This window comes from Vipera ursinii (genome assembly GCF_947247035.1).
Source record: "Vipera ursinii genome assembly, chromosome: 5".
NCBI classification, from domain to species: domain Eukaryota; kingdom Metazoa; phylum Chordata; class Lepidosauria; order Squamata; family Viperidae; genus Vipera; species Vipera ursinii.
In genome coordinates, this window is record NC_139518.1 from 37,627,720 (window position 1) to 37,649,192 (window position 21,473).

A 21,473-nucleotide genomic window follows, 5' to 3' on the forward strand; every position below is an offset into this window, starting at 1 on the left:
TTATAAAGCAATGCTACTAACTTTCTAAGATGTGGCACTTCTGGATGTAACTCTGCCAGCGTTCCAGATTGTTTGCCACCCAGCTGTTTTATTTGATCAATTAAAGCACTGTTTCCTCAAGAAGCCTCCATTTGAGTTGCCTGATTAGGTATCTAATGGTATCTCAAATTTAAGTTAAGGGCCAGGGACTTTACAATCATATATATACAATAAAGGTGAATATTTGGCAGCATGCCAAATAGATTTGCACCACAAAATATTATATGTCACATATGTAATATCCTAGATCCACACAACTAGGTCTTTGGTATCAATGACTAAATAAATAAATTCCATATGCTATTCAAGGATTAGACATATTTCACATTGGAAACAACAAAATGAAATTCCTGATAACTGCAGCCCACCTCCTCTGCTGAAATAACTAATGGAAGGATTTTAAAAGATGTTACACACAAAATGGAAATGTTTAGCACTTACATTATGCTTTCTAGTGTTCACTTTACAAACATTATCTGTGTAATCTGTTCCACAGCTTTGTAAAGCAGGCCAATATTGCTTCCCCCAATTATACATAAACTGAGAAGTCTTGCATCTTTCAATCAATTTGAATTAAATATTTTCCTTTATTGGAGAACATGTCATATATTTCTGGAGGAAAAGTATTGTTTCAGAATATATTTGTGGTTTACATATATCTTGAAACTTTCTTGTTTTCCACTATATTAATAGCACATAATAGGCTATGGTGAAGGACTTGATTATTCACCACTTTGTTTACAATAGATTGGATGTCTTGGGTATAATGTTGCCTTAGTTTATCAGGGAAATAGTTTGCATCCTGGCTATAGGTAATGTAAAATGTACAGAAAGCTTTAACATCTTCTTCCTGGAGTCCCAATATCTCCAGTGCCGATTCCCATGCTGATTTAATTCTTTTGTTTTTATCTTTCCTCCTCAGAACAGATGATAATGTAGGCAATACTCTGGCAAGATCAGGTATGCTTTCTACCACATGAGAATGTAGACACTGAACAGTTTCACAGATATAGCTATAGAAGAGATTTATCTCCACAGAATTAAACCTGCAAAAAGATGTTTAAGAAAAACAATTTACCTTTGCGGTTTATATCAACAGGCCCACAAATTATTTCCATTTGAGAAGTAGCCATGTTGCAAAATTCTATTTGTCTCCATTTTAAAGTAAATACCATTAGTTTAGATGAAAATTATTTCCAGGTGTATCCTTAGGGTTACAGGCTAAAGCTGTAATATTTATATTTATTAACTGCATGGTCCATCAAAGTGGAATTCAACCACACATTACAGTTCTATTAATTCAATACAATTTGCAACATTTTATTTCAATGTCCAAATAAAATTGAAAGCAATGTTTATTTAGAAATGCATGTAAAATTAAATTTTCTTTTCAAGATTTGGGTAATGCTCCATAACTGAACTGTTTGGAATAAACATTTCATAATGGAAACAAAGTCTGATGTTTTTAAGCCATTCTGTTAAGTCTTAAAGCTAGTATTACTCGCACCCTTATGTATTCTAGATGTTTTACATTACAACTCTGAAGTCCCAGATGCTGACTATGCTTCCAAGAGACTTTGAAGTTATAGTCCAGCATACTGAAAGGGAACAAAGTTGGGAAAAGCTATTAAAATTTTATTAACCCAAAAGAACATTTGTGATCCCATTGCCAGACAGCCATTATATTACTCCCAAAATTTTTATAACCTATATTTTTATTTTTCTTACCTGTCTTCTAGCAGTGATGTCCACATCACATCTTGGTCTAGAACCGTATTCCAAAAGTCAAACTTCTCTGATAATTTCTGAATGCCAGAATCTAATACAATATATTGTGACTTCATAGTTTGCAGCTTGTTCTCAATTCTAGTAAGATTAAAAAGCCAAAGGAAATTAGAATCAAGACCCACCCATTCTAAAGAATGTTTTCCAGTTTGACTAAAGAGCTCTTATATAATAGATGATGTATACTTGATAGACTGGTATATCAGTTTGGAACTTGGATTCTTTAGCTTCTATCCATATAGTCTACATGATATTGTCATAATGCTGTAGTTTACTTGCAATCTTTTCCCCATGTAGAACAGTTTATTCTACTTCACTGTATATTTTGAAAATGTTATTTTTAAAAAATATACAAATAATGAAGAGAATTTTTTGAAAATGCAGCAATGCTTTGGCAAGGTCAATTTCTTTTCAGCTTTGTGTAGTAAAAGGATCTCTTGGTACATTTATTTTCCTAAAATTTAGTAAATAAAATTTAATCTATATTGATTGACCAGCTGTATAAACATAGTTTATAACTAAATCATAAGTAAGTCAATTCTTTTTCTCCAGTGTTCATTATAGAAATACTTATCTTTATGGAATTACCCTCCTTCATGGATTACTGCCTTGTCGTGGCGAAGGGTCTTGCGTAATTCAATGAAGCTATAAGATATGCCGTGCAGGGCCACCCAAGACGGACAGGTAATAGCAGAGTTCTGACAAAATGTGATCCATTGGAGAAGGAAATGGCAACCCACTCCAGTATCTTTGCCATGAAAACCCCATGGACAGTACCAAAAGGAAAAAAATATGACGCTGGAAGATGAGCCCCTCAGGTCAGAAGGCGTCCAATATGCTACTGGGGAAGAGCAGAGGGCTAGTACTAGTAGTGCCAGAAAGAATGAAGCGACTGGGCCAAAGCCGAAAGGACGCTCAGCTGTGGATGTATCTGGTGGTGAAAGGAAAGTCCCATGCTGTAAAGTTTTTCTCCATAGGAACCTGGAATGTAAGAGCCATGAATCAAGGAAAGCTGGACATGGTCAAACAAGAGATGATAAGACTGAACATCGACATCTTAGGAATCAGTGAACTAAAATGGACAGGAATGGGTGAATTTAATTCAGATGACCGTCAGGTATATTACTGCGGGCAAGAATCCCTCAGACGAAATGGAGTAGCCTTCATAGTCAATAAAAGAGTAGGAAAAGCAATACTGGGATACAAACCCCAAAATGACAGAATGATTTCAGTTCGAATCCAAGGCAAACCATTCAATATCACAGTAGTTCAAGTCTACGCCCCAACCACCGGTGCTGAAGAGGATGAAATTGACCGGTTCTATGAAGCACCTTATAGAACTAAGACCAAAAAATGATGTCCTTATCATCATGTGGGATTGGAATGCTAAAGTAGGAAGCCAAAAGATAACCGGAATAACAGGCAAGTTTGGCCTTGGAGTACAAAATGAAGCAGGGCACAGGATGACAGAATTTTGTCAAGAGAATACGATAGTCATAGCAAACACTCTTTTTCAACAACCCAAGAGACGGCTATACACATGGACATCACTAGACGGTCAACACAAAAATCAGATTGACTATGTGCTCTGCAGCCAAAGATGGAGAAACTCTATACAGTCAGTAAAAACAAGACCAGGAGCTGACTGTGGCTCAGACCATCAGCTTCTTGTTGCAAAATTTAGGCTTAAACTAAAGAAAGTAGGGAAAAGCACTAGGCCACTCAGGTATGAACTAAATCATATCCCTGATGAATATACATTAGAGGTGACAAATAGATTTAAGGAATTAGATCTGATAGACAGACTGCCTGAAGAACTATGGTCGGAGGTTCGCAACATTGTACAAAAGGTAACAACTAAAACTATCCCAAAGAAAAAGAAATGCAAGAAAGCAAAATGGCTGTCTGAGGAAGCTTTGCAAATAGCTGAGGAAAGGAGGGAAGCAAAAGGCAAGGGAGAAAAAGATAGATACGCCCAATTGAATGCAGACTTCTAGATTTATTTATTTAGCGTATGGCTGGTCACACACAGAATTAAAAGCACTTCATATTTACAAGTTAGAACAGTTAAAACAATTTTTTTTAAAAAGAAGCAATTATAAAACCTAAGAGGAAAACAGAAATAACATTTCAGAGTTTTATGTCGAGTTTGGAGATCCAGTCAGTAGCTGCCGTTGTTACGCAGAGGAAGTCCTTAAAATCTTCTGGGTATCTTCTATTAGTGCATTCCCTCACTATATGTTGGATAGTCTGTCGGGGAGCCCCGCAATCACAAGGTGTCTTTCCCCATTTATACAGAGAATCGGCACACACCCCATGAGTCATTCTAATTCTATTGTATGTCACCCATATGTGTCGGGGTAGATTAAATCCTGGAGGTATACTATTAGGATTAATATGCTCAGAAATATCTTGGGAGGTATAGCTACTCCATGCTTCCATCCACTTTTGTATAGTGCTCTGATGTTCGGCCAGCAGCTTAAGCGCTGTGAGGAGTGGTGGATTTCTTGACTTTAATCGACATCTTAAGACATCAGAGGTATAGGCATGAATGGGTAGAGAGGAGTTTAGCAGGATTTTACTATACTCCCGAATGAGAGCTTCTTGTCGTCGTAAGTGTGGGGGAAGTATGTGGCTAAGAACTGGTAGCCAGTGAATAGGTGTAGATTTTATGCACCCAGTAATTAATCTCATCGTATGGTTGAGTTGAACATCAACAAGTCTTGTATGTGAGTTGTTTATCCATACAGGTGTGAAGTATTCTGCTACAGAGTAGCAAAGCCCAAGGGCTGCACATCGAAGAGTTGGAGCTGAAGCTCCCCAAGTTGTTCCGCATAGTTTTTGCAGAATGTTGTTTCTGCTGTTAACCTTGGCAGCCATATTCTGAATATGTTTTTTAAAAGACAGGGTCCTGTCTAAGGTGACCCCCAGATATTTTGGAGTTGCCTCATATGGGAGCAATTTGTTATTTAGGTATACATTGAGTTCTCTTTTTGCCAGTTTATTATTAAGGTGGAAACATGATGTGACTGTCTTACTTACGCTTGGGATTAACCTCCATTGGTGGAAGTATGTGCTCAGAGTTGTAAGGTCGGCTGTAAGTACACCTTCTGTAACTTCGATGTTCTTGTGGCTATATGCTAATGCCAAGTCATCAGCGTAAGAGAACTTTGTTGATAGCGTGGGTGGTATATCGGAAATATATAAATTGAATAAGGATGGGGCCAATACAGAGCCCTGAGGGAGCCCATTATTCCAGAGAATAGCTAGAAGAGATAAGAATGTCTTCTTAAATGAACAGTGCAAAGAAATAGAAGAAAACAATAGAATAGGAAGGACCAGAGATCTCTTCAAGAAAATTGGAGATATGAAGGGAACGCTTCATGCAAAAATGGGCATGATAAAAGACCAATGGCAGGGACCTAACAGAGGCAGAAAAGATTAAGAAGAGGTGGCAAAATTACACAGAAGAACTATACAAGAACGAGCTTAACGTCCCTGATAACCATGATGAGGTGGTCACTGACCTTGAGCCAGACATCCTAGAATGTGAAGTGAAGTGGGTCTTAGGAAACCTAAGCAACAACAAAGCTAGTGCAGGTGACAGTATTCCAGCTGAGCTATTCGAAATCTTAAAAGATGATGCAGTAAAAGTGCTACACTAAATTTGCCAGCAAATTTGGAAAACTCAACAGTGGCCACAGGATTGGAAAAAGATCAGTTTACATTCCAATTCCAAAGAAAGACAGTGCCAAAGAATGTTCAAACTATTGCACCATTGCACTCATTTCACATGCTAGTAAAGTTATGCTTAAAATCCTACAAGCTAGACTCCAGCAGTATGTGGATCGAGAAGTACCAGAAGTGCAGGCAAGATTTCGAAGGGGCAGAGGAACTAGAGATCAAATTGCCAACATACGCTGGATCATGGAGAAAGCTAGGGAGTTCCAGAAAAACATCTACTTCTACTTCATTGACTATGCTAAAGCCTTTGATTGTGTGGATCACAAACTGTGGTAAGTTCTTAAAGAGATGGGAGTACCAGACCATCTTATTTGTCTCTTGAGAAACCTATATGCAGGTCAAGAAGCAACAGTAAGAACTGGACACGGAACCACTGATTGGTTCAAAATTGGGAAAAGAGTCCAGCAAGGCTGTATACTGTTGCCCTGCCTATTTAACTTATATGCAGAGCATATCATGAGAAAGGCAGGGCTAGATGAATCAAAAGTTGGAATTAAGATTCCTCTGAGAAATATTAACAACCTAAGATATGCAGATGATACCACTCTAATGGCAGAAAGCGAAGAGGAACTAAAGAGCCTCTTGTTACGAGTGAAGGAGAGTGCAAAAGTTGGCTTGAAACTTAACATTAAGAAAACCAAGATCATGGCATCCAGCCCTCTCAATTCCTGGAAAATAGATGGGGAAGAAATGGAGGTAGTTACAGATTTTTTTTCCTGGGCTCCAAGATCACCACAGATGGGGACTGCAGCCAAGAAATTAAAAGACGCTCCTGGGGAGGAAAGCCATGGCAAATCTAGATAGCACACTAAAAAGCAGAGACATCACCCTGTCAACAAAAGTGCGTATAGTCAAGTCTATGGTCTTCCCAGTTGCAATGTATGGCTGTGAAAGTTGGACCATAAGAAAGGCTGAGCGCCAAAGAATTGAGGCCTTTGAACTATGGTGTTGGAGAAGACTCCTGTGAGTCCCTTGGACTGCAAGGCGATCAAACCGGTCAGTCCTAGAGATCAACCCTGACTGCTCTTTAGAAGGCCAGATCCTTGAAACTCAAATACTTTGGCCACCTAATGAGAAGGAAGGACTCACTGCAGAAGAGCCTAATGCTGGGAAAGATTGAGGGCAAGAGAAGAAGGGGATGACAGAGAATGAGGTGGCTGGATGGAGTCACTGAAGCAGAAGGAGTGAGCTTAAATGGACTCCAGAAGATGGTAGAGGACAGGAAGGCTTGGAAGAATGTTGTCCATGGGGTCGCGATGGGTCAGACACAACTTTGCAACTAACAACAAATGGAATTGTCACAATGTACCAACAGATTACACAATCACAAATGCATAATCATTTCAGTTATTTATAATGTTCCATGTTTAACATTGCAGTTCCAAAATGCTAAATTACTGAGCAGCTGGCTATTTTTAAAAATCCTCCTCCAGAGTAAAGATGAAACAAGTGAAATGCTGCCAATTCTGTAGCTAACTAGTTTATATTTTTAATTATTTTGGTATTTCTGAAAAAATAAAACAATGCATAATTATAGAAAGATTCAATTTCTATTTTAAAGTAGGCATTTTCCATTATCCATCCTGGTCTTTGAAGCTTTGTAAGTCACCACTTCTTTAATAAGAATGATTTCAAGTACAGCATTATTACATTTCTTTTATCTGAGACATTATGTAGATTTACAAAGCAAAACAGGTCAGGAGAAAATATTCAAAAGAAATATTTAACATATGAAATATGCCATTCCAAGACCCTTCCCAAAACAAACCTTCCCAGCAAAAGTCAACTTGTGACCTGTTTAATGTCTTGTTCAGGACACACAGAGATAAATGCTGTTTGGCCATCTTCAGGAATAAGAGATGTATGTTTCAAATGTCTCTTGACTTCTGTTCCATAACAGACAGCAGAGATATACCTAGTAATCCAACTGGTGCTGAAGGTCAGTTTTCTCTTAAAGCTTTTTATAGCTAGGAAATCCAAATATAGAATATTAACACATACTGTACTCGCAAGCACATTGTTTATTAAACTACAGCATGGTAATCACAGTATAGTTTCTCTTCTTAGTTTCATGCAAACATACATTAAGTCTACAAACATCATATGGATCCATAAAAGGAAATCATAATTTAATGCTATGAACTGGCTCCTAGGTACAGGTCACATGCAGGATTGTTGTAATTAACCATTAATTTTAGATTCATATGAATCTATAATATAGTAACTTTATGTGTTAAATTTCTTTATTTTATTTTTATTTTAATTCCATTTATATCCCGCCCTTCTCCAAAGACTCAGGGCGGCTTACAAATTTAGCAGTAGCCTTCATTCTATGTATATGCTTGCTTATTAGGGCTTTCACACACACACCCCAAGCGGCATTATTACAAAGTCAGCTTAATTGCCCCCAACAATCTGGGTCCTCATTTTACCTACCTCGGAAGGATGGGAGGCTGAGTCAACCTTGAGCCTGGTGGGACTCGAATGTCATGCTGGCTGGGATCTCTGGGGAATAGTTCAGCAATAATTGGAGTCCAGGGTTCTTATTCTAACCAAAATCTTTTGTCTTTTTGTATTAAGATGTTCTCAGTGGTGCTAAATATAAGCTCTTCTCATTAGGCTATTTTGTGATATTGTATTCAGATCTAATGTTTACAGTGGTGCTTAAAGGTTTTTGCACCCTTTAAATTTTTCAATATTTCTCAATAAATATCACATAAAAATGATCTGTTTTCCACACAAGCGCTAAAACTTGTGTGAGAATCCAGTTAAACAAATAAGTCATTTGTCTCATCCAATATATATAGTGTAAGTCAATAAATGCCCACTTCCACATTCCAACGTGCCTGCACAAAATCCAGCACTTCAAACATTGCTGAACTCAATTTCCAACATAAGCTAATAGTAAGGGATGCTGAAAGATGTAGCTCAGCAACACTTAAAGGTCACTCTATATCAGCGGTCTTCAAACTTGGCCCTTTTATGACTTGTGGACTTCAACTCCCAGAATTCCTCAGCCAGGCATGCTGCTGCTCTATATCCATGCAAAACATGTTTTAGTAGGAGGTGGAAAAACAGCACACTACAAAAATAATAATTATAAATGGAGGCATCTTTGATATTTGGTATTCTACGTTTTATTTCTAATCTTGTATTGACTGATTTCATCAGTTGCCTGCTTCAAATAATACAAATGTTTTTCTTGTTGATAGAGGAATCAGAAACCAAACTAGGTTCCCACAACAGAATCCTATCCCTACACTGCATTACAAAACTTGCTAAGGTTTCCATTAGAATAGATTTTCAAAAGTTATTTTCATTATGTATTTTTCCTTTTTTATTATTTGTTCACTTATTTTCAGTTTGCATAGATGACTTTAATTCTCAGCATTGTATATGTTCTAAGTATTTATGGGCAGGGGAAACATCCATTCCTTAGAGGTTGGAAATGTCTAAAATAAAGCAACTAAAGTCTTTCTCATAATTATTATGTGAAGGTTAATATTTATTTTCATATAACTATTTAAAGGACATGCTAGTTTTCAGGGCCATGTCCTTCCAAAATAATTTACAAAAGGTTAATTTCACATGTATGCATGTGTGTATACACTCAGCAAGATATTCAGACTGGATTTGGCATTTTTATCCATTCATCCCACACTCAGCAAGATATTCAGACTGGATTTAGCATTTTACTCCACCTATTGAGTCCTTCCCAAGGACCTGGGATAGGCAAATGTGGGTGTTTTATGCTGTTAGAGGTATCGTCACAGAATGTAAGCTGTTCTAAGTAAAGCTGCTTTTTGCAATTGACTGGTGGTGAACTTGTCAATACCAATGGTGTTCAAGTGGTGCTCTAGTTGTTTTGGGATTGCACTAAAGGCATCTATTACTATTTGTGTAATTGAATTCTTTTAACTGAAATATAGTTTTCTATTTTATAAATTGTTTAAGAAAAACACTTCATTTGCATTGTTTTTCTTCAAACAATAATAATTTCCCATATATACCAGAGATATAAAGTTGAGCATTAATTATCTTGAATAGACCTGATGTCAGCCATTAGTAAAGCAAAGCAAGTGTCAGATCCCATATGCTGGGCTTTTTGATAAAACAACTTGTCAACATTTAAAAGAGCTTTATTAGAAGCTTTATTCTGGACTGAACAATCCATGATTGTCTGAATTTGCTGCTGATCCTCCAAGACACTAATAGGAGATATTTGCAGAACTTGTTCAGGTTCTTCAAGCCATTTATCAACTCAGTTTTACTTCTTAACCATAAGAAGAGCAGAGAAGAGCAAAAAGATTATTAGGAACCTGGAGGGTAAAACATATGAAAAAGGTTGCAGGAATTGGTTATAGCTCGTCTAGTGAAAAGGACTAGGGATGACATGATAGCAGTGTTCTAATATTTGAGAGGCTACCACAAAGAAGAGGGAGTAAAACCTATTTTCCAAAGCACCAGAAGGCAAAACAAGGAACAATGGATGGAAACTAATCAAGGAGAGAAGCATAAGGAGAAATTTCCTAAAAGTAAGAACAATTAATCAGTGAGATGGTTTTCCTTCAGAAGTTGTGGGTGTTTCATCACAGGAGGCTTTTAAGAAGAGACTGGATAGCCACTTGTTTGAAATGGTATAGGGTTTTCTGCTTGAGCAGGGATTGGACTACAAGACCTCCAGGGCAGTGGTGGGATCCAGCCAGTTTGCACCATTTCGGCAGAACCGGTTAACTACATTTTTGTTGCCCAGGCCCAGAATGGACTTCCGGAAGTGGCATCCACACAGAGAACCGGTTGTTCACATATTTGAATCCCACCACTTCTCCAAGGTCCCTTCCAAAGTCTGTTATTCTGTTATTTTAAAAATCTATTTCTGCCAGTAGAATTTATAAGAACATATATTAAAAAAGACAAGTCTCTATTTTTCTTTTGTTTTAAAACCCAGTTCTTTATTCACATATACATTTTTATTGCAAGCTTACCAGTAAGATCACACCAATTAGTTATTCCAAAAGTAGTACTATATATGAACTAGCAAAATAACTTTTAGTAGTACACAGAATTGGCTTATTTATGGGAGGTAGTAGGAATAATGCACCAGAAAATTAGTAGATCCAAAATACTGTACCAGACATTGATTGCCTACCTAAAGATATGAAGAGTTCAAGAAATAGGATACATGGATATATCACTACTTTGGTCAGCAACCAATATTTTCTTAGAACCGTTAATTGACACATATGAAATCCAGTTCACTTTTTCTCCATGTTCAATGGTCAATTTGGGCGAAATGGATAGGCATTCATTTGTGTGCTCTGGGTTCATTTTGTCGACTTTCTTGGTGGCATTTTTCTTTTTGTGAATTGCCTTGTTTGGACTTTTTAATTTTCCAATTTCATTGCTAACATCCCACAACAATATTCTACCATCATTTCCCCCTGTAATAAAGCAATACATTTCCGGCAGAAAGAAAATCTGTGACACTCCTAATGAGTGACCTTTAAACGCTACTTCCTGTTCAAACTTGGCACCTGTTACTCGAAAGATTCTGATTTTACCATCTTCAGCTCCACAGCCAAAGACATTGCCACAAGTAGAAACAGACAGTGAATGAATCAATGGTGGGTTAAAGAGTTGGCCAATCCCTTGCTCAGCTGCTGCTGCTTCTTCTTCTTGCAAGTTCATAATCCACTGTGGACGGGTTTTTTGCAAGTTCCACATTATAATCTGTAAACAAAGCAAAACAAAAAGATTTCTTAATTTAGAAGTCATGTAAATGTAAACTTTCATTGTCACGTTCCCCAGAATGACACAGTGATACAACTCACATAAATTATGCTTTAGTTTACAGATAAAAAGCATCTGTTGACTTAAATTATATCTAATATAGAATTACTCTTTCATTATTTTTGAAATTTATAAACTGCTTCAATTTCAGAGACTCTTAAATTAAAAATAATATCCTTTTACTTTTATTTACTACACATATTATATCTATCTACCAAATTGATCAAGCTATATTATGTGGAAATTATAGATTTCCAGCACAGTGGTTAAACAAGAAAATGTTTAAAGCCCATGGGACAGAGACTTGTAGATACGTGCTGCTTTTCAGTGGCACCATATATGTTATAGAATAGACCCTACCAGAAATTAGGTTGGCCTAATTTATTTTAGAGGCCTTAGAGTAATTGGATGATTTCTTGGTAGCATTATTTTCGGTTGTATGGTTGTATAGCAGGGGTCTTCAAACTTGGCCCTTTTATGACTTGTGGACTTCAACTCCCAGAATTCCTCAGCCAGCATGTCTGGCTGAGGAATTCTGGGAGTTGAAGTCCACAAGTCATAAAAGGGCCAGGTTTGAAGACCCCTGTTGTATAGTCTGCTCTTAATTGTAATAACCAAAAGCCTCTTCAATTGAGAAGTGTGCAATTATGATAGCTTAAACTGTTTTTTTTTGTAGAACACAGTCCTGTATAGTATATTATTTAGAAAGCCAAATACTGAGTTGATTTTTAAAGCCTCTTCAATTGAGGTGTGCAATTATGATAAATAAAGATTAAACTGCTATTCTGTAGAACTCAGTCCTGTATAGTATATTATTTAGAAAGCCAAATACTGAGTTGATTTTTATTCATTCTTTTGGAGTTTTTCATTCTCTGCATTCTGCAGAATCCTATATCTGTTCCAAAGGATAAAGCAAAAAGTAATCTCATCTGGCAACAATGTGTGTTTTGTTGGCAGTAAAGTATCATTGTGTATACATCCTTTTCTTTCCTTATCTCCTATCCTTAATCAATTTTCTATCTTCTGCATCAATCAAAGTAATGTTTCAGTTGGGAAACAATGCTGATATCTCACTTACTACTTCAGCCTTAGCTTTAATTTTGCAGCTGATGTTGTGATTCTGAGCAAGTTAACTTTCAGAAAGCATTTTTTAAATCTGGTTCAGCTGACCTATTCTATACTTCTATAGAAAAACAATCGTTTTTGAACAATTATAGCAATTGACAAGATGGCAAAAGTATTTCTAGGACCAAGGGAACAGATGTTTTGATATAAAAATTACAATGGTAGGAAGAATAATAGTAATCAACTTCTGTTGTGACCCTTCCCCATTTGCTTTATAGTGCATAAAATACTTCCCCTGATGGAATATACGGTAATAACAAAAATTCCACATATCTAGTCACCATTATCAAAACAACTAAAGAAACAGCATTAGTTGGCATAACATAAAACTCTACTGTGATTGTTTACACCAGGGATCTTCAAACTTGGCCCTTTTATGACTTGTGGACTTCAAGTCCCAGAATTCCTCAGCCAGCATGCCTAACTGAGGAATTCTGGGAGTTGAAGTCTACAAGTCATAAAAGGGCCAAGTTTGAAGACCCCTGGTTTACACCTATCAAACAAGTGATATTTAGTAAGCTTTCATCTACTGCTGATCACCTTCATATCCAGGCCACATGAAAGAAGGCTTTGTGGCCTCTGGGGTCGAAATGCAGTAGATGCACAAATATTTGAATGTCGTTGCAGGCAGCGAGTCAACTTCTTGCTTTGTAAGTCAATTATCTTTATGGCTCCAGAATCATCTGCAGCAGCTAAGAAACTGTCTGCTTCATTTACTGAAAGACAATTGATCTCTTCCTCATTTACATGGAAACATTCAACTGGCTCCTTGAGACACCTGGTATCCAGCATGCTAATAATTTCCCCATGAGAAGCATAGAGTCTTCTAGAACAAGTGGGAGAAAATATAACGCTAGTGACATCATCTGCTTTTTGAAGCTGTACACATTCCAATGGATTTCCTTCAGCACTCCAAATTGTGAGCTCCCCTCCTTCTGCTCCTGAAGCCAATAGACCGTCTTTGCTCACATTTAAGCTTAGTATTGAAGAAGAATGTCCATTGGTCCACTTCTTTGCCATCATATCTCAAGGCAGACTGGAAAAAAATTGATCAGAGTGATATTTTGTTTTGATATATATTGAAGAATCAAAAAGTGATTGTATTGTGTTATTTTTAGATTAACTTATTCAAATGAAGCACCTACTTATTTAAACACTTACACATCTAAATTCCAGTATACTGACTCTCAAACCTTACAATCACAATCAATCGATTTGGGACACTAATATTTTCCAATGTAAACTTAATCCTTAGGCACAATGAATACAGTAGTGTGTATAAACACAATGCGTTTGAGATAGGCCGTTGAATAAATACATGCGGTATAAGGTTCAAATAAATGTATAACAAATCAGCCACCTTAACCCAGCCGCCACTTTCCTACTTCACTCGATTCTTGCATTACCTCAAAGGAAAGAATCAATTTCTCCCGATACCAAACTCTCTTCCGGCAAAGAAAATCTGCTGGGTCTGTTTAGTATTCCCCCTTGACAGGTGAAGTTTTTACGCATGCGTTTAGGACGGCATCCTTTTTCTCATGCTCAGCAATGCCCTCAACCAAAATGGCCGGCTCACGTTCAAGGCCCTGCTCCACACCGCATGACATTAAAATAGAATAAATAAAAGATGTGTTGTCCAAGAAACCAGCTTCAACACAGGTCCTAGATTGTTCTTGCCTCTGCGGTACTCGAAAATGTAAGATCAGGAGCGGCACTTCCCGACGCCTCCATATAACAAGACCTCTCAAACAAACGCGCTCATTTCCGCCTCTCCTTGCCGGCAACAGGCGAGGAGTTCGTTGGCAAGGTAGCACCTCCTCCTTTTGCAGCCGACGGCGCGCGCCTGATTGGCTCTCTGGTTAGCGGGTAGGCTCGCGGTTTCTCGCCGCCTTCGCCTGGGCCGGGCCGGTCGGTTTGGAAGGCGTGCGCGCGCAGAACGCGAAGGCCGGTGGTCAATCGCCTGAGGCTATGGCGGCAGCGGCGGCGGCTGCCGGCAGCGGCGGAGCGCCGAACTCAGCCGCTGCTGCGGGCGGTTGGCGGCTCCCCGGTAGGGTACTCGAGTTCGTCTTCTCCTACTTGGACCTCCGGGAACTACGGAGCTGCGCGTTGGTGTGTAAGCTGTGGTACCGCGTTTTGCACGGCGACGAGAACAGCGAGGTGTGGCGCAGCCTGGCGGCTCGCAACCTCGTCGAGGAAGCGCTACGCACCGATATCCTCTGCAACGTGCCCACCTACAAGGGCAAGGTCAGGCGAGCCTGTAGGGCGACGCTTCAGCTCTTGTGTTCATGCGCAGGCACACTGAAGGTGGGGAAAAGGGGAGGGGGGGACGAAGAGGCGGCTTACCGATCCGCTCTCTGTCGAGTCCGGTGCAGCTTCCCGGCTCCATTTCTAGCCTTTCAGATGCTGAGCGTGGGGTCAGCCTCGGAGACACGCCTCGCAGTTGCCTCAGTTGTTTATGGGCGAGCTAAGCTCATGGGACTCTTGGGAAGGCAAGGAGAGGAGATTCCCACACTTGCTCAGAGATCCTCCGATGGGTCGCTGTCTTCAACCCTCATAGTGGTCGCGGATTCTAGAGTTGTCATACTTTCACCCGCTTTCATCTCTTGCTGTGCATTGCATCGCAGTGGTGGGGTAATATTCCTTGCCCACATGTTATGCAGATGTGGCCTAGATATCTTTTATATTAGACATTGTGGCGCTGCCTTAAGCTTAGGCAGCGAATTCCATCATGCCGAAGCAGAAGAAGTTTGTGGAAGAACTGGAACTTTGAGCCCTTTCCCTTCTGTGCTCCCCCAGCTTTGTAAGAATTTGTCATTTTAAACCCGTTGTAGGTTTGCATCTTATTTTCTTTCATAAGTCATCTATACATTTATAACATATTACATATGCCTTAAGACATATTTTTGTAGGTCATATACCTGCTAAAAAGATACTGCCTCATTTTAATGATATTATATAAAACACTCTGGCAATCTCTTCCTAAAGAACCAAGTAAGAATGTTGCAAATTATTAAAATGAATGTACTGTAGTAAAGAATTAAGGAAAATGAGCCAGATACTGCCTCATATGGAAAAGTCCTCCACTAGCAGAACTGGAAAGGAGAGGCACTGTAAAATGATTCCTATTCTCTCCTTTCTCTGCTTACTGTTTCTGAAAGGCTGAGTCAGGCTCCTGCTCCTCTTCATCCAATTAGACTGAGGATGTGGAACTGTGACATGTACTGAATTTACTTTATTATTTTTTACAGAGTAGTTGTGGAGTAAAACACATTTTAAGTTTTCCATACCTCACTGAGAAATAGTGGATGAGCAAGTTTTCTGGTGCTGATGAATTTTCAGCTACTCTCCTCTCAGAGTGACACTGCAAACTTACAAGTGGCTCATTACAATGTGATATCTACATATTTATTTCTAATTCAGTCTGCATTGATTAGACTATTTGTGCCAATGCTGCCAGGGTGGATTTGATTTAAATCAAGTAAAAAGGCTTGATTTAAATCAACTCGATTTAAATCATAATTTTTAAAGAGCAACTGGCATCTCTGTCCCCCAGCGGCTCCTCTGACCCGCTGTTGGCTCACCGACAGTCCCATTCACTTTAATGGGACAGCTGGTGATGTGGCAGCAACACAACAAGGTGAGGGACGTGGCAGGCAGCAGGTGAGTGGATGCCCGCTAACAGGCGCTGCCATGATGGATCTGAAATGACAGGTGCTCTTTAAATGTAAGGACTCATTCTTTCTGGTAGTTAGAATCTTTAATATTATTTGCAAACAAAATGAAACTTTCCTATTTAGAATAATAAGCTGTCAGGTTAGTAAAACAACGATATCAGAACCGATTTTAGGTTAATAGGTTAATTACACATACCGTCTTTCCCCCCCAAAATTAGACCTACCCTGAAAATAAGACCTACCCTGATTTTGGGGGGGGTTGGCCTAATATAAGCCCTATCCCCAAAATAAGCCCTAGTTAGGACCCTGCCCGCTCCGTTTCACCTCGCTGCTGCAATGGGGCAGGAGAATGACTGTCGCGTCATTGCCGCCACAAGAAGGCAAGGCTGGTGGGGGAAGGGATGGAGCTGTCCCACATACCAAGCACCCGTTTATTTCAGGCGCCCCCCAGCCAGGCCATTCCTTGCTCGGCTACCTTCCCTTTCACTCCCCTCCTGAGCCAGACTACCATGCTACAGAGGATGGGTGGGATAGGCCCGGTCCCCCTTCGCCGTTTTAGAGCCAAAGGGGAGTGATGGCGAAAGGCTCCACTGCTGCTGTTTGTTGCTGGAGGGGCTTTCTTCGCGCTTCGCCCTACAGATCAACTGCCTGGCAGTAGTTGTCACCTCCTATTCCACCAACTCTCCTGTGGTTTGTGCTGTGAGCAGGCAGCGCAAGCCTCCCCTGCCGCCTCCCTCTGCCAGCCCTCCGTCACTGCTACTGGAGAGAATGGAGAACGAGGAGGGGAGCAGCTCTGCGCAGCGATGCAGAGCAGAGAAGAGCATTTGCTTGCCGCCCTGCATCACCCTGTGTCTCCCTTCTCTGTTCTGGAAATGGCAGCCCCGTTTCCTGCCGCTTTTCCTCCTGGCACTGCTGTAGAGTTTGGTGCACCACCACCCAGCTCCTCTGTTCCCAATAGCATTTCTTCACTAACTTGCTTTCCAGCTCTGGCCCGTTTCTTTCCTGCTGCAGGGAAACAGAGTTTGTGGAACTAAAAAAACTTCAGTCAGACCTTCCAACTTCTCACACACATACACACACAAAGATCATGCAAGAAGTTGGAAGGTCTGACTGATTTTTTTTTTACTTTTGGGGAAAGATGATAGTTGGAGAACTACTCAAATTCTTTTATTTAATTAAAACAGAGCCTGGTACAGATGCATTTTTCTTCAAACAATCATACAGTTTGTAATGTACATAGATTTGCAAAACAATGGGGTAAAAGAATATTCCTGAAGTTTGTTTTTACGATTTATCTCATGGTTACTGTGAAATTGTGTGAATGGATCGATGCAATGCATGTTATCTCAGCTTGCAAAGTTTGGATTCATTGAATGAGTTTACTAAAAATGTAAATATTGCAGAATATACAGCCTCATGCTACATAATGAAACAGTCTTATTTAGTTTGAAAGACCTTCTCAACTTCCCTTTATTTTGTAAAACTTTTTTTTAGGTACGTGCCTTTCAGCATGCTTTCAGCACTAATGATTGTTCCAGAAATGTCTATATTAAGAAGAATGGATTTACTTTGCACCGGAATCCCATTGCTCAGAGTACTGATGGAGCAAGGACCAAGATTGGCTTTAGTGAAGGCCGTCATGCTTGGGAAGTCTGGTGGGAAGGTCCTCTTGGTACAGTGGCAGTAATTGGAATTGCTACAAAAAGAGCTCCCATGCAGTGTCAAGGTTATGTAGCCCTCCTAGGCAGTGATGACCAGAGCTGGGGCTGGAATTTAGTGGACAATAATTTATTACATAATGGAGAAGTCAATGGCAGTTTTCCACAGTGCAACAATGCCCCAAAATATCAAGTAAGTGAAATCCGATGTTTTTTTGAAAGGGCTACATCAGTGTTATGACAGATTACTTCTTCCGCAGTTAACTTAATGTTTCCTATTCTGTCATGCTTAATTCCTTATTTTCTCATGCTTCATTTCCTTCCATGCTGAAGATCTGCTTTAGGGTATACCTTAACTTTGGAAAATCTTCAGAGGGTCTATGTAGACATGGAAAGGGGCAAAAAAGAATCCTGATAAGCTTTGTTTGCCCAACTGAAATACAATGTGGGATGCAAATTAGAAGCCACCCAGAGTTGGTTAGTAGATAAAAATAAAAATAAATCATAATAAACTCCCGCCAAATGTGAAGTGTGTGCAGTAATGTGATTCCTATGTGCAAAAAAATTGTTGGCAGCTGTGATTCATTGCAAACTATGTAATGTTTACGGACCAAATGTGATGAGTGAAGGTGAACATCAATGGTTTAAAGATGGACAAACTGAAGTGCACGATGAGGCAAGAAGTGGCCGCCCATCTGTAATCAGCAATGAACTCATGCAGGAAATTGACAAAAAGGTCCATGAAGTTCGTCGGTTCACAATATCTGCACTTTCTTTAGATTTTCCCCAAATTTCTCGGACTGTTTTGTACGAGGTAGTGACAGAAAATACGACAATTTCTGTGCTTGTTGGGTACCAAAACTCCTTTCTGAGGAGCATAAAACACACTGGATGGGTTCTGCTTTGGACTTTTTCACACATTCTGACAAAGAAGGAGAATAATTTCTTAACAAAATTGTGACTGCTGATGAGACCTGGTTGTCATACGTGAACCCCAAAAGCAAACGGCAATCAATAGTGTGGTGTCATACCAAAGACCCCCAAAAGGTCAGCAAATATTGTCTGCTAGAAAGGTTATGGCAACAGTATCGTGGGATGCCAAAGGAGTACTGCTGGTGAAGTTCATGGAGCATGGATTGACCAGAAGTCTACTGTGAAAGGTTACAAAAACTCAGACGAGCCATCCATAACAAGCATTAGGGCATGCTGATTTCCGATGTGTTGGTTCACAATAATGCTTGCCCACACACCACTAGACGCACCCAAGAACTTTTGAAGCAGTTCCGTTGGGATGTTTTTGATCACCCCGCTCCCCACCCCCTAGCCTAGATTTGGCACCGAGCAACTACCACCTCTTCAGGCACATGAAACAGTGGCTTGCGTCGCCCCACTTCGACGATCACAATGCGCTTCACGATGGTGTTACAGGGTGGCTTCATTTCATTCCCAGGCAGGAGATTTTTTTGCAGAAGGAATTTCAAACCTTGCAAGACATTATGACAATGAATGGCAATTATTTTGAAAAGTAATGATGTAGTTTTCTAATGTGTATAATAAAAGTTCTGTATCTGCGAGTGTTGATAACCAAACCGAAGTTTATTTCTGAATTGCCCTCTTGTATGTATGTTTGTATGTGTATATATATATTTCAATCCCACTTGTTCAGTGAAATTTATTCCCAAAATTTATCTGTAGATAAGCCAGTGTAATCATTTGGAGCACCATCTACTACATAAAAATGGCTGTATCTTAGTTTACTATTAACGTTTAAAATCTATTTTCAAAGTACCTACTTGTATTTATTTATGTTGTTTTTTTCTCTAGATATTTGCCATCTCTTTCAATCTTTCCTCTTTTTATTTACAGATAGGTGAGAGAATTCGTGTTATCCTGGATATGGAAGACAAAACCTTGGCTTTTGAGAGAGGCTATGAGTTCTTAGGAGTTGCCTTTCGAGGACTGCCAAAGACATGTCTGTATCCAGCAGTGTCTGCTGTATATGGCAACACTGAGGTGACGTTAGTTTATCTAGGAAAACCTTTAGATGGATGATAGTTTTGTGCTGGTTTTACTTTGTTTTTGTTTTTTTAGCAAGAACATGAAAATCAAGTTGACAATGTGGAGAAACCTGCATATTGGTTAACAGAACAGCATGAGGAAAATACATGAATGTGTGCTCAAGAAACCAAAACTTGTGATTAAAAAGACCAAATGTTTTTTACAGAGTACACTGACATTTCCTTTTTCTGCCGGACCAGAAAAATTCCTCGGGGGTTACAGTTAAACAGGCAGTTAACCACAAGCATGTTGCATCGGATTTTGTACTAAGAGTGGCAATATGGAATCCTGTATATACATGAGGAATTGTTTAATAGAAGTGATTGAGGAAGTTATCTAATATGTGAGAGTAACATGTTCTGTGGAAAAGGTTTCCATTTTGAAAGTGATTTTTTTCCAACCTTTAATCCAGTGTGTTTTACCAAAGGTAATAAACTTATTGGATTTTATTTAATATATTTTGGTTGTGCTGGGAAGCACTGATTCTGGAGATCAGTTTTCCAGAGCTATATTGTGCAGCTATACTGGAGTGTATTTTAAAAATTGTTTGTATAGAAACTAAAAATTGAATGAAAGACAGGTTTGCTAACCAGTATGTAATTTCTTAAATGGAAAAACCACTACATGTCAAATGTCAATCTTTGTTTAGGAATTGGACAAAATATATACAAGTGCATTTCTGTTTTGTTGTGCCACATCTCTTTTGGCAAAAGGAGCAATGTATGCTTATTAAATAATGGTTGAGATTGATAAATAGAATAGTATATATGTGGAAGGGTAAAATTTATTTCTAATGTATTTTGAAAAATTAGGTTTCCAAAGTATTTCCAAATAGCGGTCATTTCAATATACTCAACTCCTTAAATTAAATCAACTGAAATTTAAGCAGGAATTCCATCCCTGATACACAAATTTCAGTATGGGTGGGTTTAATTTTGTTAAAATTTATTATAGAGGCTGAAAAGAATTTGTAAAAAGTTAATGAATTTTATGTGGTGGAAGTACTTCTGGATGATATAATGATTGTCCTTTCTCACAATAGATTTTCCCAGATTTTCCTAGATCTTTGCCATTCCCTGGTATTCATTGCCTGCACAATTTATCTTTTAACTTTGTAATTCCACAGGCCAGCTGTTGGTACTAAATGTTATTTTGTTTATAAATCTATTTATTTAAAGGTATTGATAAAACACTTTCGTTGCAATCCTGTGCATATTTCTTTCAAAAGCATATCACATGATATTCAAGAGTTTTTTCCACATATGCATAGAATTGCATCATTTGGGAGGAAATAAATATTGTTTACATTATTTTCTACATAATCTGAAATATGTGGTCTTGCAGACATCAGATAATTCCTTAAATATGTAAAAGAAAAACATTAAAGATATTTTTTTATTTTTGTTCAAGCCGGGAAAAGCTGATCGAGTTCTATGAGTGCTGCTAAATACAAGTTTTATATATATTTTTAAAAGGCTTCTAACCTACGGCTGGAAAGTATACTTACTCCACAAAAAGTTCAGAATGGTAGCATTTAAGTCAGCATCTGATCCCCAATACTTGGCAGTAGCTATAGACGTGTTTGTCTTTTTCAGTTCTG

The 21,473-nt window shown here is 38.8% G+C and overlaps 3 protein-coding genes across 5 annotated transcripts; 1 reads left to right on the plus strand and 2 right to left on the minus strand.

The window, feature by feature from the left end:
* Positions 1 to 343: 343 nt before the first annotated feature.
* Positions 344 to 7,445, minus strand: SMCO1 (single-pass membrane protein with coiled-coil domains 1). The gene is made up of 3 exons (XM_083365083.1): positions 7,363 to 7,445; positions 1,768 to 1,905; positions 344 to 1,085 (listed from the first exon to the last, which is right to left on the minus strand). Exons 1-3 carry the CDS (start codon positions 7,410 to 7,412, stop codon positions 689 to 691), a joined length of 585 nt encoding a protein of 194 aa, XP_083221209.1. The 5' UTR covers positions 7,413 to 7,445; the 3' UTR covers positions 344 to 688.
* Positions 7,446 to 10,517: 3,072 nt separating this feature from the next.
* Positions 10,518 to 14,291, minus strand: WDR53 (WD repeat domain 53). Of its 2 annotated transcripts, none has more exons than XM_083363271.1 (3): positions 13,890 to 14,291; positions 13,024 to 13,519; positions 10,518 to 11,298 (listed from the first exon to the last, which is right to left on the minus strand). In XM_083363271.1, the coding sequence occupies exons 2-3, from the start codon at positions 13,504 to 13,506 to the stop codon at positions 10,735 to 10,737; spliced, it is 1,047 nt and encodes a 348-aa protein (XP_083219397.1). In that variant the 5' UTR covers positions 13,507 to 13,519; positions 13,890 to 14,291; the 3' UTR covers positions 10,518 to 10,734. The 2 variants fall into 2 exon arrangements, with proteins under 2 accessions (XP_083219397.1, XP_083219398.1); XM_083363272.1 differs by having other exon boundaries at positions 13,844 to 14,291.
* Positions 14,292 to 14,382: 91 nt separating this feature from the next.
* On the plus strand, positions 14,383 to 21,066 carry FBXO45 (F-box protein 45). Of its 2 annotated transcripts, none has more exons than XM_083364444.1 (3): positions 14,383 to 14,727; positions 17,652 to 18,008; positions 19,682 to 21,066. In XM_083364444.1, exons 1-3 carry the CDS (start codon positions 14,452 to 14,454, stop codon positions 19,865 to 19,867), a joined length of 819 nt encoding a protein of 272 aa, XP_083220570.1. In that variant the 5' UTR covers positions 14,383 to 14,451; the 3' UTR covers positions 19,868 to 21,066. The 2 variants fall into 2 exon arrangements, with proteins under 2 accessions (XP_083220570.1, XP_083220571.1); XM_083364445.1 differs by having other exon boundaries at positions 14,383 to 14,592.
* Positions 21,067 to 21,473: the final 407 nt, after the last annotated feature.